This window comes from Triticum aestivum, chromosome 6A, assembly GCF_018294505.1.
Source record: "Triticum aestivum cultivar Chinese Spring chromosome 6A, IWGSC CS RefSeq v2.1, whole genome shotgun sequence".
Classification (NCBI taxonomy): Eukaryota; Viridiplantae; Streptophyta; class Magnoliopsida; order Poales; family Poaceae; genus Triticum; species Triticum aestivum.
In genome coordinates, this window is record NC_057809.1 from 503466131 (window position 1) to 503480050 (window position 13920).

The 13920-nt window shown below is 44.3% G+C and overlaps 2 protein-coding genes across 4 annotated transcripts; both read left to right on the top strand.

Moving 5' to 3' along the window:
• The first annotated feature begins 616 nt into the window (after nucleotides 1-616).
• On the top strand, nucleotides 617-6557 carry LOC123128143 (inorganic pyrophosphatase TTM2). Of its 3 annotated transcripts, none has more exons than XM_044548077.1 (12): nucleotides 617-851; nucleotides 1556-1920; nucleotides 2179-2293; nucleotides 2408-2603; nucleotides 2774-2887; nucleotides 3063-3236; nucleotides 3910-4104; nucleotides 4221-4343; nucleotides 4432-4544; nucleotides 4649-4769; nucleotides 4911-5171; nucleotides 5952-6557. In XM_044548077.1, the coding sequence occupies exons 2-12, from the start codon at nucleotides 1584-1586 to the stop codon at nucleotides 6162-6164; spliced, it is 1962 nt and encodes a 653-aa protein (XP_044404012.1). In that variant the 5' UTR covers nucleotides 617-851; nucleotides 1556-1583; the 3' UTR covers nucleotides 6165-6557. The 3 variants fall into 3 exon arrangements, with proteins under 3 accessions (XP_044404012.1, XP_044404014.1, XP_044404013.1); XM_044548079.1 differs by lacking the exon at nucleotides 5952-6557 and adding an exon at nucleotides 5548-5909; XM_044548078.1 differs by having other exon boundaries at nucleotides 669-851; nucleotides 1542-1920.
• A 3795-nt stretch (nucleotides 6558-10352) lies between these two features.
• On the top strand, nucleotides 10353-13343 carry LOC123128144 (E3 ubiquitin-protein ligase RBX1). The gene is made up of 5 exons (XM_044548080.1): nucleotides 10353-10627; nucleotides 10771-10821; nucleotides 10923-10982; nucleotides 12890-12961; nucleotides 13046-13343. The coding sequence occupies exons 1-5, from the start codon at nucleotides 10498-10500 to the stop codon at nucleotides 13081-13083; spliced, it is 351 nt and encodes a 116-aa protein (XP_044404015.1). The 5' UTR covers nucleotides 10353-10497; the 3' UTR covers nucleotides 13084-13343.
• Nucleotides 13344-13920: the final 577 nt, after the last annotated feature.

Here is a 13920-nt window from a genome sequence, read left to right on the forward strand (position 1 = left end):
ACATAGATTTGATCAAATTGTGCAAGAATGATAGTCTCGTGTCGATGCTTTTTAGCTTAAAACACGTCAAGAAAAACGTGTATCTTTTCCTATCCCGGTGTGTCCTGCCCTAGTTATTATCTTCTCTCATGGTATCACGCTCCTCGCAACCACTCCACGTGTCACCCTCTTTGAGAGGGCCGCCCCACCTTGCTTTAGAGGAGCTCCACCGATGCACAATTAGATTTTATTTATTTATTTTAAGGAAGCTTGGCTCTTCTGATGTATCTAAGGTGGTACAACTAGAAGAGTTTAGCTTCCGATCTCTGCATTTAAGATGCACAAGGATTATAAACCTGAAAAATGATTTAATTCTTTTTTTGCGAGAAAAGACTATTTAATTCATGCATGTGTAACTTATGTGACGGTGCACGACGAGGACAGGCGATATGTGGTCATCATGACAAAAAAATTCATTCAATGTTGGACGCCTAACATATCCCAGAGCGCTTCAAAAATATCAAGTGCATATATAGAAACTAGCCTGCGCGGAGCCCTAAAGGAGTACGTATAAGCAAAGCAGCAAAAAGCGGCAGGAAATTATTCCCCTCTGGATGTGGAAACAAATCACGAAAACCTAGAAAGAATCGTCTACCCGTTTTTTCTCATTTTTCCACCCCTAAAAAATAGGCCCCGGATCCGAAATTCCCATCCAGTTGCAAAAACACCCCTCCCTTCCTTCCTTCCCTGAGCTTCCTCTACTCGATCGAAGCCGAGCAGCGGCGCCTGACACGGAGAACAGGGCCGCGGACCCGCCTCGCCGCCCAGGTCGCCGGCGACCGGAGCCCTCGTCCCCCGCCGCCGCCCCTCCGGTGAGCTACTCTCCTCATTTTCTCGATCGTCCCGCCGCCTCCTCCTCCCCCTCGCCGCCAAAATCGCTGCCTCGCCCCATTGCGCCGCGGCTCTCCTCCTCCCCGCAGGACGGCGCGGCTGATTCTCGGGACGGCCCTGGCTCTCCTCCCGGAGCGTCGGCTCCTTCCCACGCCGCTTCAAATTGTTTTCCGAACTGAACCCGCATATGCCCCACGTCAAGGCCCGGCCCTGCAGTTCTGCCGCGAGTTCGTAGCCTGGATTACTTGCGAGTTTGGTTGGTAGTAGGTTAGTTACCCATCTGCAATAGTCGAGTACCTTGTCATTCAGTGGGCGATTCACGTGGAAGGTTTCAGTACCTTGATGGAGCCTGCACGGGGCCCCGAAGCCCATCCCCTGTAGTTGCGAGGTCCCTCTCCTGTCTGCCCCGTAATAGAGCTCAGTTGCAAGGTCCATGTACTGTCTGTCTTTTGTTAACTGTGCTCGTGTCCTCCCTCACCTATGCGCAAAGGATTACCAGTACATTAGTTAACTGTGTCCTGTCTGTCTCTTCATAGATTTCAGTTGCACTATTGTAGGGACGTTGAGAGATTATGCAATTCCAGTGATGTGATTATTTCAGTTACAGTTCCTTTATGTTCTGGTACACCACATTTCTTTTAGCATGTCATTGTTGACTCGTGATACTTAAGGTTCTTCATTGTAGGTTAAGTTGTCTCGGAGACTTCTTTTGAATGGAGCGTAGTGATTCCCTGTCCGAGTCGCCAAGGAAGCGGAATGGCCTTCTGCGTGACCAGGTCCAGCTGGTGAAAAGGAAGGACACAAGCCGCTATGAGATCGTCCCCTTTCCAGAGCCACTGTCTTTTGAGAAAGGCTTCTTTGTCATGATCCGCGCCATCCAGCTCCTGGTGCAAAACAATGAAGGGATAATATTTGTGGGAGTTGCTGGCCCCTCTGGGGCTGGTAAGACGGTGTTTACTGAGAAGGTCCTCAATTTCATGCCCAGTGTTGCTGTCATATCAATGGACAACTACAATGATGCAAGTCGCATAGTTGATGGCAATTTTGATGGTAACCCAACTAATCTGGATGGCTACTTCTGTTACAATAGGAAGATTCCTGTAATAAGAAACACTTATAATTTACATTACATAATCTATGCATTATCTTATAGTTCTTACTTGGAACCACATGTCTCTGCAGTAATATTTGCATATGATTTAGTATATAATAAAAATATCGGTAATTTTTTGCATGGGACTGTATTCATTTGTTGTGGTGCTAAATGCTAACTTGAGTAACTGATATGTATCTGTAAAATTTGGTCAGATCCACGTCTAACAGATTATGACACACTGTTGGAAAATATTCATGGTTTGAAGGAAGGAAGGTCCGTTCAGGTTCCAATATATGATTTCAAGATGAGTTGCCGGACTGGATACAGGTAGAAACATTCTTGCGTCATCACTGCGATCTTTACATTATGTACTAGAAAATTAGGCTCATATTTCACCATGATTGATCTTATCTAACTATATCATTTTCTTATGGCCAACAGAACAGTTGATGTCCCTAGCTCCAGAATTGTTATTATTGAAGGTATATATGCACTGAGTGATAAGTTACGGCCAATACTGGATCTGCGTGTTTCTGTCACTGGTGGTGTTCATTTTGACCTGGTGAAGAGGGTCCTAAGGGACATACAACGAGCTGGCCAGGAGCCTGAGGAAATAATTCACCAGATCTCAGAAACGGTTGCTTGACCTTTTGAACTTGAATCTATATCTGCTCTTTCCTTGTGTTTTCTTGCTCCCGTAAAAGGTCATTATAGAAAAAATCAGCGGTTTACGGGTTAATATTTGCACACATAGTATTTTATCCGGCAATGTGTGTGGTTTAACATGGTGGAAGATGGTATTTTCAGGTTTATCCAATGTACAAGGCTTTCATTGAGCCGGATTTGAAGACAGCGCACATAAGAATCATCAACAAGTTCAACCCTTTCTCAGGGTTCCAGAATCCTATGTACATTCTGAAGGTAAGTCTTCCTCAATTATGTTCAATCTTTTTGTCATCCATGTCCAATCAATTTGGATTTTCTGGTTACAAGATGGCTGAGTGTTGATATTTTTAGAAATGCCTTAGCTTGCATAATAAATAATGATCTTATGGTTTAGTAAGATGACCTGACTCTTGGATGTGTACTGTCACAGTCACCACGGTCTCTAACACCTGATCAAATCAAAGCTGCTCTTGGCGAAGATCAAACAGAAAGCAATGAAGAAACTTATGATATCTATTTACTTCCACCGGGTGAAGATCCAGAAGCATGCCAATCTTATCTGAGAATGCGGAATAGGGAAGGGAAATATAATCTGATGTTTGAGGTATGCCCTCTTTCATGACTATATGTACTATATAGTTGTGAAGGGCATTGTTGGGTTTTCTGTTAGAAATATTACATTTCGGTTTCTTCATGTCATCAGTTCTCACTTATTTAGTTGCTGCCTTATTCGTTTTAAATAGCGGGCTATGGAAAATAGCGGCGGGCCTCCAAATCAGGTATAGCGGGCTAAAGCGGGCTATAGCGTACCTATAGCGGGCTAAAGCGGGCTATAGCGGGCTATTTGTGAAGGCGGACAATTAGCGGCACCCTGCTGAAAAGGCTATAGCGGGCTATAGCTTCGCTATAGCCGGCTATTTAAAACTATGAATTCCATATGATGGCTTCAGGAATCTTCTCCTTGCTAGAATATTCAAATTTGATAATTAAGCACCTGCAGCTCATAAAGACAAAGCCTACTTGTGTAGTGGGTCTAAAAAGAAAAAGAAAGATCAGCCGATTCTTTACTATATTCCCCTTTTATATTTGTATATGCAAATTTTTAACTCCATGCATTTTACTTGATCTTCTCTGCAAACTTATAGTATCCTCTACCGCAGTAGTTAAGTGAGGTACTACCCTATGTTAGCTTTTTAGTTAATGTTAGATCTTGCCCTATGTGCACTATGTTAGCATTCTTGTTTGCTGACTAGCTTGTGTTTTTTGATAATTTGAAGGAGTGGGTGACTGATAATCCTTTTATCATATCACCGAGGATTACTTTTGAAGTCAGTGTACGTCTTCTTGGTGGTTTGATGGCGTTGGGATATACTATAGCAGCTATACTGAAGAGAAGCAGCCGTGTGTTTTCTGATGGCAAGGCTACTGTTAAAATTGACTGGCTGGAGCAACTTAACCGAAGGTATATACAGGTGAGCATTTATGTCTATATGATTTGACTTGCACATGTTTTGACTACTAAACTCATTATTATTTTTGAGCCTGCAACTTGTTAAGAAATTTCTTACCTTGCTTCTCTTTTATTAAGGTGCAAGGTAGAGACAGACTTTATGTCAAATTTGTAGCAGAGCAGTTAGGTTTGGATGGTTCTTATATCCCACGCACGTATATTGAACAAATTCAACTGGAGAAACTGATGAATGATGTTATGGTATGTACTTTACAAAGTAAATCTTCCACCTTACTGCTAGCTATACTGCTTAGTTTTGGCGGTGGTATGTGACAAAGATGATGTTCAGGCATTACCAGATGATTTGAGGACAAAGCTCAGCATTGATGATGAGCTGGTTTCAAGTCCAAAAGAAGCTTTTTCCCGGGCCTCTGCTGATAGGAGAAACGAACTTATGAAAAGGTTTCTTCATGTCATCTGTTCCTAGTTTAATATCCTGTGATTGATTGATTTGTTGAAACCTTGAACCTGAATGAGGCTGACATTCTCTTGTGGATACCTTCCAGTGGGCTATCTCATTCGTATTCAACACACGGAGATAAAAGTATTGTGAAATTGAATAAACTGACTGAAAGCAACCGAAGGTTTGGCAGTCGGCGAACTCCTGAACCTCCTGTGATTAATCAGGTGACCCTTCCAGCATATTTCATTCTTGTGTAGTGCTATAACAATCACATCTATTTCGAACTTGTTCTGTCATGATATTTTGACACACGTGAATGCTGATGTTCAAATCATTCTTGTTCTGACACTTGTTCTCTTGCATAGGGTGCAATCAACCAGCTGTCAGAACAGATATCGACACTGAATGAGAGGATGGATGAGTTTACCTGTCGGGTTGAAGATCTTAACTCAAAATTTACACTGATAAAATCTTCACCGAGTCAGCAAAATTTAATTCCTTCAAGTGATACCCGTAATGGTTCTGCACCTACAAATCTTTTTGTTTCTCAGTTGGGTAATGGTACCCTTATACCCCATTCATCATCATCAAACCAACTTTCAAAAGAGTCTCCATTGATGGAAGAGGTATTTTACTGCTGTTACCACCTGTTTTCCTGACTGCCTTTTCCCTAGTTTTACCTTTAGTTTTTAGCTCTATTGAAAGTTCACTCAAGGTACTTCTGAATCCATAAACGATATACAATCTAGTAGTCTTCTCTTCGAAATAAATTTGTGAATTATGATAGTTAGCTACCGTTTAGCAATGACCAGATTTGGCATCGGAACTCAAACCTCGCTAATAGTTGGAAATTGAATTAGAATAGATTCTGTCAATCTTAGACTCGTCTAGGATATGTTGCAGCATTATTTTGAGCTACACTTTTTCAGAACTTGTTGGGAGCTAGATGTAGAACCATGCCTGACTTGTGGAAATAATGGGTGTTTTATTAATTTTATTCAGATCCATGATTTGGAATGGATTGAGAATCAGTGAGACTTCAGCTTTTGATAACAGTATCACAGTGTTACGGTTGCCGCTGGTTGGCCCAAATCAATTTGATAAATTGGAGACCCAACCTAAATGAACCTGTCTCTACCAAATCTACATGAAGAAGCTCAACTATTATAGTGACATCGTATAACTAGCAACTTGTAGATGTAACATGAATGTTGGATCAGGCTTCAGAGTGTAAATGCCACACTGTATAGCAAAGGTGTCAGTGGATTTATATTCCTGACCTGTATAATTTTTTTATACACAATTTGAACCCGTTGTGCTGTTTAAACATTTGCTCTTTAATATTACACATTATTGTGTACAAATCTTGGTGTTTCACTTTGTTGGATGGTTTATTTCCTGAGCAGATTACGGTCTTATCAAGGGGTCAGCGCCAAGTAATACATCAGCTTGACAACCTCACCAACCTGCTTCACGAGCATTTGGTCTTGACCCGCCAAGGAAACGCCATGAGTAGGAACCGGATCCAGGAAGGAATCGACATGGCCATCTGTCCGTTGATAATCCTGACAATCGGCAGTGTCGGGTACTTCGTGTTCAAGAGTCTCAACCGGAGCTGACAAGAGCGAGACCCGATAAAGTGCGCGGTTCTGAAGCTCACCACCAAGTCAAGTCAAGAACCAGAGGAGGCCAAGCAGTCTCAATTGATCTTCAGTGCCCAGAGCCCAGACTCTATAACTGTTACTTTCTCTTGGAAGTTATAGTCGGTCCTTGAGTCAGACACCGTGATGGATATCATATCTAGTAGACTACATTTTCCAAGATAGGCGAAAACTCATATATACAAAGCGCAAGCAACAGAGTTTAGTCTTTGGTATGGAGCTGAGATACGTCGAAAAGGCCGGGAAAAAACGATGTACCAGAGGCATACATACTCTGCCTGTAGTCGATACTGGAAGTCCCAGTATCAATAAATTTTGGGGATACCGATCACAGTCCTTAATTCCTGATAATGTTGCCACATAGCTGCATAGGCTTTACTGAAATCTTTCTGCCCACCTGTGAGAGTCGCACGATTTTGCCATTGCGTGAGCCTGGTTCTTACTGCTGCATGCGGTTTTACTTGCCAGCGCTATCATGCTCTTAAAATTGTTGTGGCACAAGCTTTGATGTGAGTAAAGCACACAAAATGGATTCTGGTGACACCGTACTGTTGGCATCTGCAACGCCATGCAAATAGTGTACTTCCTCCGCTCCTAAATATAAGTCTTTGCAGAGATTTCACTATGGACTACATACGGAGCAAAATGAGTGAATCTACACTTTAAAATGCACCTACATATATCCGTATGTGGTTCATAGTGAAATCCCTCCAAAGACTTATATTTAGGAACGGAGGGAGTATATGTTAGTGTACTCCAGCTGATGAATACAAACTGCGTGGATAGGTTTTAGTGAAATAAAAGTTTAGTTAACTCTGTCCAACTGTCCACTAGCAAATGAACAACAGAGCATGAGAAAATGCTTTGTGCAGAGGTTTAACATTTTGTGAAATTTGGCAAAGCTTTTTTCTAGAAGGGTGAGTACCAAATTTGAGGATGCCCTTGAGTGAGTTCGATCCGCTTATGGGTCGGGTCCCGTCCAGGCCAGAGCCATGTTACGGTCATCTTACGTTTTAAGCCCATTGATTGGCATGTCCCGTCACATGAACGTGGCCCTTAATGCCGAGGTGGGTCTGGCGAATCCTCTGTGAGGGGGGGGGGGGGGTATGACTACTGCTGATTCAAGCTAAACACCTGCTGGGTCGGCCCTTGCGTGTGCGCATAGGGAGGGCTCGCCATTCTAGGGAGCCATCCAACAGATCAAGCATGAGGTCCGCTATAGGATATCCTTCTCCATTGGCAATGGGTGGGTCGCCGTTGCATATGGAGTTTCCTAGCGTGTTTCTATCTGTTCTAATATGATGTCGTTGTTGGGGAACGTTGCAGAAAACAAAAAATTTCCTACGGTTTCACCAAGATCCATCTAGGAGTTCATCTAGCAACGAGTGATCGGATTGCATCTACATACCTTTGTAGATCACGCGCGGAAGCGTTCAAAGAACGGGGATGAGGAAGGCGTACTCGACGTGATCCAAATCACCGGAGATCCTAGCGCCGAACGGACGGCACCTCCGCGTTCAACACATGTACGGTTAGCGTAACGTCTCCTTCTTCTTGATCCAGCAAGGAAAAAGGAGAGGTTGAGGAAGATGGCTCTAGCAGCAGCACGACGGCGTGGTGGTGATGGAGCTGCAGTACTCCGGCAGGGCTTCGCCAAGCACTATGGAGGAGGAGGAGGTGTTGGAGAGGGAGAGGGAGGCACCAAAGGCAAAGGTGAGAGGTCCTCCCTTCCCCCCACTATATATAGGGGGCCTAAGGGGGGGGGGGGCGCCGGCCCTAGGAGATGCAATCTCCTAGGGGGGGCGGCGGCCAAGGGAGGAATCCCTCCTCCCCAAGGCACCTAGGAGGTGCCTTCCCCTCCTAGGACTCTTCCTTTAGGGTTTTTCCCACCCTAGGCGCATGGGCCCTAGGGGGAAGTGGCGCCCCAGCCCACTTTGGGCTGGATCCCTTCCCACTTCAGCCCATGGGGCCCTCCGGGATAGGTGGCCCCACCCGGTGGACCCCCCGGGACCCTTCCGGTGGTCCCGGTACAATACCGGTGACCCTGAAACTTGTCCCGATGGCCGAAATAGCACTTCCTATATATAATTCTTTATCTTCGGACCATTCCGGAACTCCTCGTGACGTCCGGGATCTCATCCGGGACTCCGAACAACATTCGGGTTACTGCATATACATATCCCTACAACCCAGGCGTCACCGAACCTTAAGTGTGTAGACCCTACGGGTTCGGGAGACATGTAGACATGACCGACATCGCTCTCTGGTCAATAACCAACAGCGGGATCTGGATACCCATGTTGGCTCCCACATGCTCCTCGATGATCTCATCGGATGAACCACTATGTCGAGGATTCAAGCAACCCCGTATACAATTCCCTTCGTCAATCGGTATGTTACTTGCCCGAGATTCGATCGTCGGTATCCCAATACCTCGTTCAATCTCGTTACCGGCAAGTCACTTTACTCGTACCGTAATGCATGATCCCGTGACCAGACACTTGGTCACTTTGAGCTCATTATGATGATGCATTACTGAGTGGGCCCAGTGATACCTCTCCGTCATACGGAGTGACAAATCCCAGTCTTGATCCGTGTCAACCCAACAGACACTTTCGGAGATACCCGTAGTATACCTTTATAGTCACCCAGTTACGTTGTGACGTTTGGCACACCCAAAGCACTCCTACGATATCCGGGAGTTACACGATCTCATGGTCTAAGGAAAAGATACTTGACATTGGAAAACTCTAGCAAACGAACTCTACGATCTTATGCTATGTTTAGGATTGGGTCTTGTCCATCACATCATTCTCCTAATGATGTGATCTCGTTATCAATGACATCCAGTGTCCATAGTCAGGAAACCATGACTATCTGTTGATCAACGAGCTAGTCAACTAGAGGCTTACTAGGGACATGTTGGTGTCTTTTATTCACACATGTATTACGATTTCCGGATAACACAATTATAGCATGAATAAAGACAATTATCATGAACAAGGAAATATAATAATAATGCTTTTATTATTGCCTCTAGGGCATATTTCCAACAGTCGTTGGTTTCCACGGCGGCCCATGATGGCCATTGGAGCATCATGTTCCAGTGATCATTTGGGCCCATGGAGATAGTCGAGTGGGCCAACTTGTGTGTTGCCCTCCCGTCGGTGATCGCGGACCATCCAGACATCGTGTCTTGGCAGCTACCCCCTGGGGATCTTTTCTGTTGGCTCAGCTTATCATGCCTTATGTCGCCGGCCTTCCCTTTCTTGGACCTTTCAGCTATGGAAAGCCCCTTGCCTCTCAAAAACAAAATCTTTGTTCGGCAGCTTTTGCGGGTTCGCCTCCCATCTGGGACGTAGGTGATCAAGTTGCACGGCCCTGGGGGATGGGATGTGTCCCCTTTGTACTGTCTTGAAGATATGGACGAACATGTTCTCGTGCTCAGCAACGACAGCTCTTTGGAGCTATGTACGTGAGGCTCTAGGGCTCGATTGGGAGGCCCTAGACCTGGTCGGGTTCCTACAGACCCATGCCAACTAGATCGGGAGGAGGAGACGCTTCTTCTGGCTTGTGTTTGCGCCTCTAGTTTGGACCCTATAATCGACATGTAACAAGATGATTATTGAACGAGCCTTTCTTAGGTGGGCCTCTGACTTGTTCTTCAAATTCCTTGTATTTTGCAGCACTTGCACCCGTTTTCTAGGCAGTGGATCACGACTGGCTTGGACACATTTTGAACGCTTTGACTGCGACGGCTCTTCGTCTTCTTCCCCGTAGATCTCCTGAGCTACCGACCACTTGGTGGTCCCCCCTATTTTGTGGGGCTTTTTTTACTTTTTGCTGATGCCTCATCAGCCAAATTTTTTATTTTTGGTGCGGCACTTAAATTTGTTGTATGGTTGTGATGATTGCTTTTTTTTTCCTGACACTAATAGTGATGTTAACTCTTTTATTTATAATAAAGCGTGGAGAAAGTCTGATTCAGAGTATCAAATTTTGTGTCCAAAGGAGACGGGAAAGTACAATTATAGGCCCATCGGAAAAAATTAAAACAAAATCAGCCCATAATAATCCGTGAAAAGCATGAGTCCGACTAAGATGCGGTCGATCTTGCAAACCTAGGCAGCCCACGCACGCCCAGGCCTGCCTCTCGCGTGCCCCCTTTTATTGGCCCCGTCCCCTTCACCAAACGCGAAAGCTCTGTTCCGGTCTCCCGTCTCGCTGTGCCTCCTCCTGCCCTCCGCTCGCCTAGGGTTCGCTCGCTCGCTCGTCCCCAGGTTCGCTCGCGATGGACCAGGGCGACGTCGCCGTGGCCGTGCCCCCCGCCGCCCCCTCCTCCTCCTGCGGCGGCGCCGGCTGCAAGAAGGGCAAGCGCTTCGAGATCAAAAAGTGGAACGCCGTCGCGCTCTGGGCCTGGGGTAAGCTATTGTCGCTCGCTCGCTCGCTCTGGGCCTGGGGTAACCTATTCTCGCTCGATCGATCGCGTTCTGCTCTTTCGTTCGCTTGATTTTCGCCTGACCCGATGCGATTCTGATCTCGTTCTTCCGTGTTTTGCGCGCAGATATTGTGGTCGACAACTGCGCCATCTGCCGTAACCACATCATGGACCTCTGTGAGCACGCGTCGCGTTCGCCGCTTCGCATCGATTTTGTTTCCACGATTCTAGGGTTTTCGGTGTGAAATCTGACCCGTGACGTTTGTGTGTGTATGCAGGCATCGAGTGCCAGGCGAACCAGGCCAGCGCCACCAGCGAGGAGTGCACCGTCGCTTGGGGTATGATACAGATCTTCTTTCCTTGCTTCCCCTGTTTCCTGCCGTATAATGTTGCAATTCCCCTACTATTGTATAGTCTTGCAATTGCCGTAGTTGTCATTGTTAATGTAAGGGTTATTTGAGTATTAATAGCTGCTCAATCTGGTATTGGACATGCTGTGAATATTGGTGTGTTTTTAGAAGTCTTAACAAGTTTCTTAGTCTGTGGTGGCTTTATTAGGGGTTTCATCGATTGAACTATTGGAGAATTTTGTATGCTATTTGCTGATGCCTGATGATAATTTTTTGTTGTTGCTCTGCTCTGTTACAATGTAATATTTATTTTGGTTGGTTCGTGTTGCTGTGCTACTAATTATTTGCTCAATATTGCTTGTCTGATGTGAGCCTTGTTAAGTTATACTACAACCTATATGGCATTGGGAGTCCTTGGGTTTCCATGGTTTCCGTGCAAGGGGATTTACTTATTCGGCACTGCCGCATGAAGCTGGGTATGTGTTATGTACATGCAACGATGGCTCCCCTTATCTGGCTGAGCTGAAGTTACAGCTGATGCTTATTTATCAACTTGTTATTCTCCACTGTTTTATAAAAACAATTAGAATGTGCTGTTGAGGATTCGTTGCTCAGTCGTAACACCATGCTCAGCAGCCTAGTGCTTATCGACTTCTGTAATATTGTTTTACTCTTTGAATTGTGGTATTGAAGGTATGGGGTACTATCCTGGCTTATGTGGTCTAGTGACCAACCTCGTAGTAAACTAGCATCCATTTATTACTCTTTGTCTTCAATTCAAGACTGACAGTGCAATGTTATTTAGGAAGGAACCTACCATCTTATTCTGCATTCTGCTATCCTTGAGTTTACTTGAAGGTGGACAATGATTGTCATTCATTCGTTCTAAACTTATTTCTAGGCTAAAATCAATTTAGGGAAGTCACAGAATATTTGGTTTAATCTATGTTCTTAACTGCACTTAGTTCTCCCTCCTTTGGCAAATATAAGGCGCAATAGTTTCTATGATCTTCTGGCGTATAGTGCAAGGCATCTCTTGTATTCAGGTATAGCATCTGTTGATTGCAAAAGGAAGTTACTACTGTGCACTTGACAGATTGGCGAATGACTTCCCTTTGTAATTAATCATTTATAATTGTTCACTTCTAGTTATTCCCAAAGTAAAAGAAAAAAAGCGCCAGACATTAACTGTACGTTTTGCCACTGACTTGTGCTTTTCTGACCAAAACACACACTTAATTGCAATTATCTGCACATTAAGATTTGGGCTTTTTGCTATCGCGTGCCTAGGCACACCTTTTTTAACTATGGTTACGCCTTCAAGTAATAACATGGCATTTGGTTTTAACTTAAATAAAATATAGGTTACAATTTGGATTCTCCATATTTTTAAATTTTAATTGCCAGTTGAGTTTTTTTTTCGAAATACCTACCAATTCCCAGAGAGTAAACAATGTCAAAATACATGAATCAGGTGTTACTGGAAATTGATCAAAAGTGATTTCTTGTGCCATCATGTTTAGGACTGCATTGTGTAGTAGGGATCTGTATTTAGATCAGAAGCTGTTTTTTCAAGAGTAGCATATGATGAGATCATTGGTTGATAAATAGTTTCTTGATCTTACATGTGGACTGTTTGTTTCTGTTCTATGATTCCAAAGTCGGCATTTTGACTGCATCAGCTTCTTGATCATTTAGACAGACATTATGCGCAATTATCAATGGTAGTGAATTCTCTCCTGGAAGATTATCATAGTTGTTCATTGTTATTTTCTAGTGATACCGGACATTGCATTGTTTTTTTACATTACATGTTGCAGAGGATTGCATCTGACTATGTGGTTAAGGGTTTGCAATTAACTGAGTTAAGTTATGGCCTGTTTGTATTTTCTCAGGAGTTTGCAACCATGCATTCCACTTCCACTGCATCAGCCGTTGGCTCAAGACCCGTCAAGTGTGCCCTCTAGGTTTGTAGCCCCGTTGATTTCCCCCAGCATCACTGTTGCTTGCTACTCCTGTTCACTATCCTGACGTTCCATTTTGCATTGCAGACAACAGCGAGTGGGAGTTCCAGAAGTATGGTCACTAAGACAGTCATGGCCAGGGGCGAAGTTACTTAATGGTTGTTGAACTTTAGTGCTATTAGTGATAACTCCTGGTTAAGGATAGTGGATGGTTGGTTGATGTTTCTGGAGCTTGGATTTTTATTAAACCACATGTATCCTTGTTGAGTACTGTTCATCATGTCGTCCCTGAGAGCTACCTATGGATCTCTCTGTTTTGCAGGAATTTAAGTGTGAATTTGGTGGGTACTCAGTTTGTGTCTGCGTGTGAAATTTTACTACCTTATGATGTCGTGCTTCTATCTAATTTTCAGTGACATTTGGCTTTTCTCCTGATAATTTGTCTCGGCTACAGAATAAATCGTTTAAAATTGCCATATACTCCCTCTGTAAAGAAGTATAATATTGTCTAAAATTGCCATATGCTCTCTCTATAAACAATCTTATACGTATTTCTTTATAGAAGCAGTCTTTTAAAATGGCACGCAAAGTTGCCATATCGGTCAAAAATTATGATATATAATGTTAAGAATAAAGCGACATCATTAGCATTAAGGGTCGTCACGTGTGTTTAAAGCGCCGTACGGACGCAAATGTCCGTACAGGCGTCTTCTTGCGCCACGGGCGCCTCTCCGGAGGCGCCCCAAATCCTTGTATAAATAGGGCTTTGCCCAGAATCAATAGAACACAAGTTTTCATCAAATCTTTACACGTTATCAGCCACGCTAGCCTCGACCAACAGAGCACGAACAAGAAGAGATGAGAAGGTAAGATGGCAGGGATGAACCTGCATAGAATCACCTCTGCCCTTGTTCGATTCATTGGACGGGAGATCCCTCGATCTGCCAGACGCCACAGTGCTG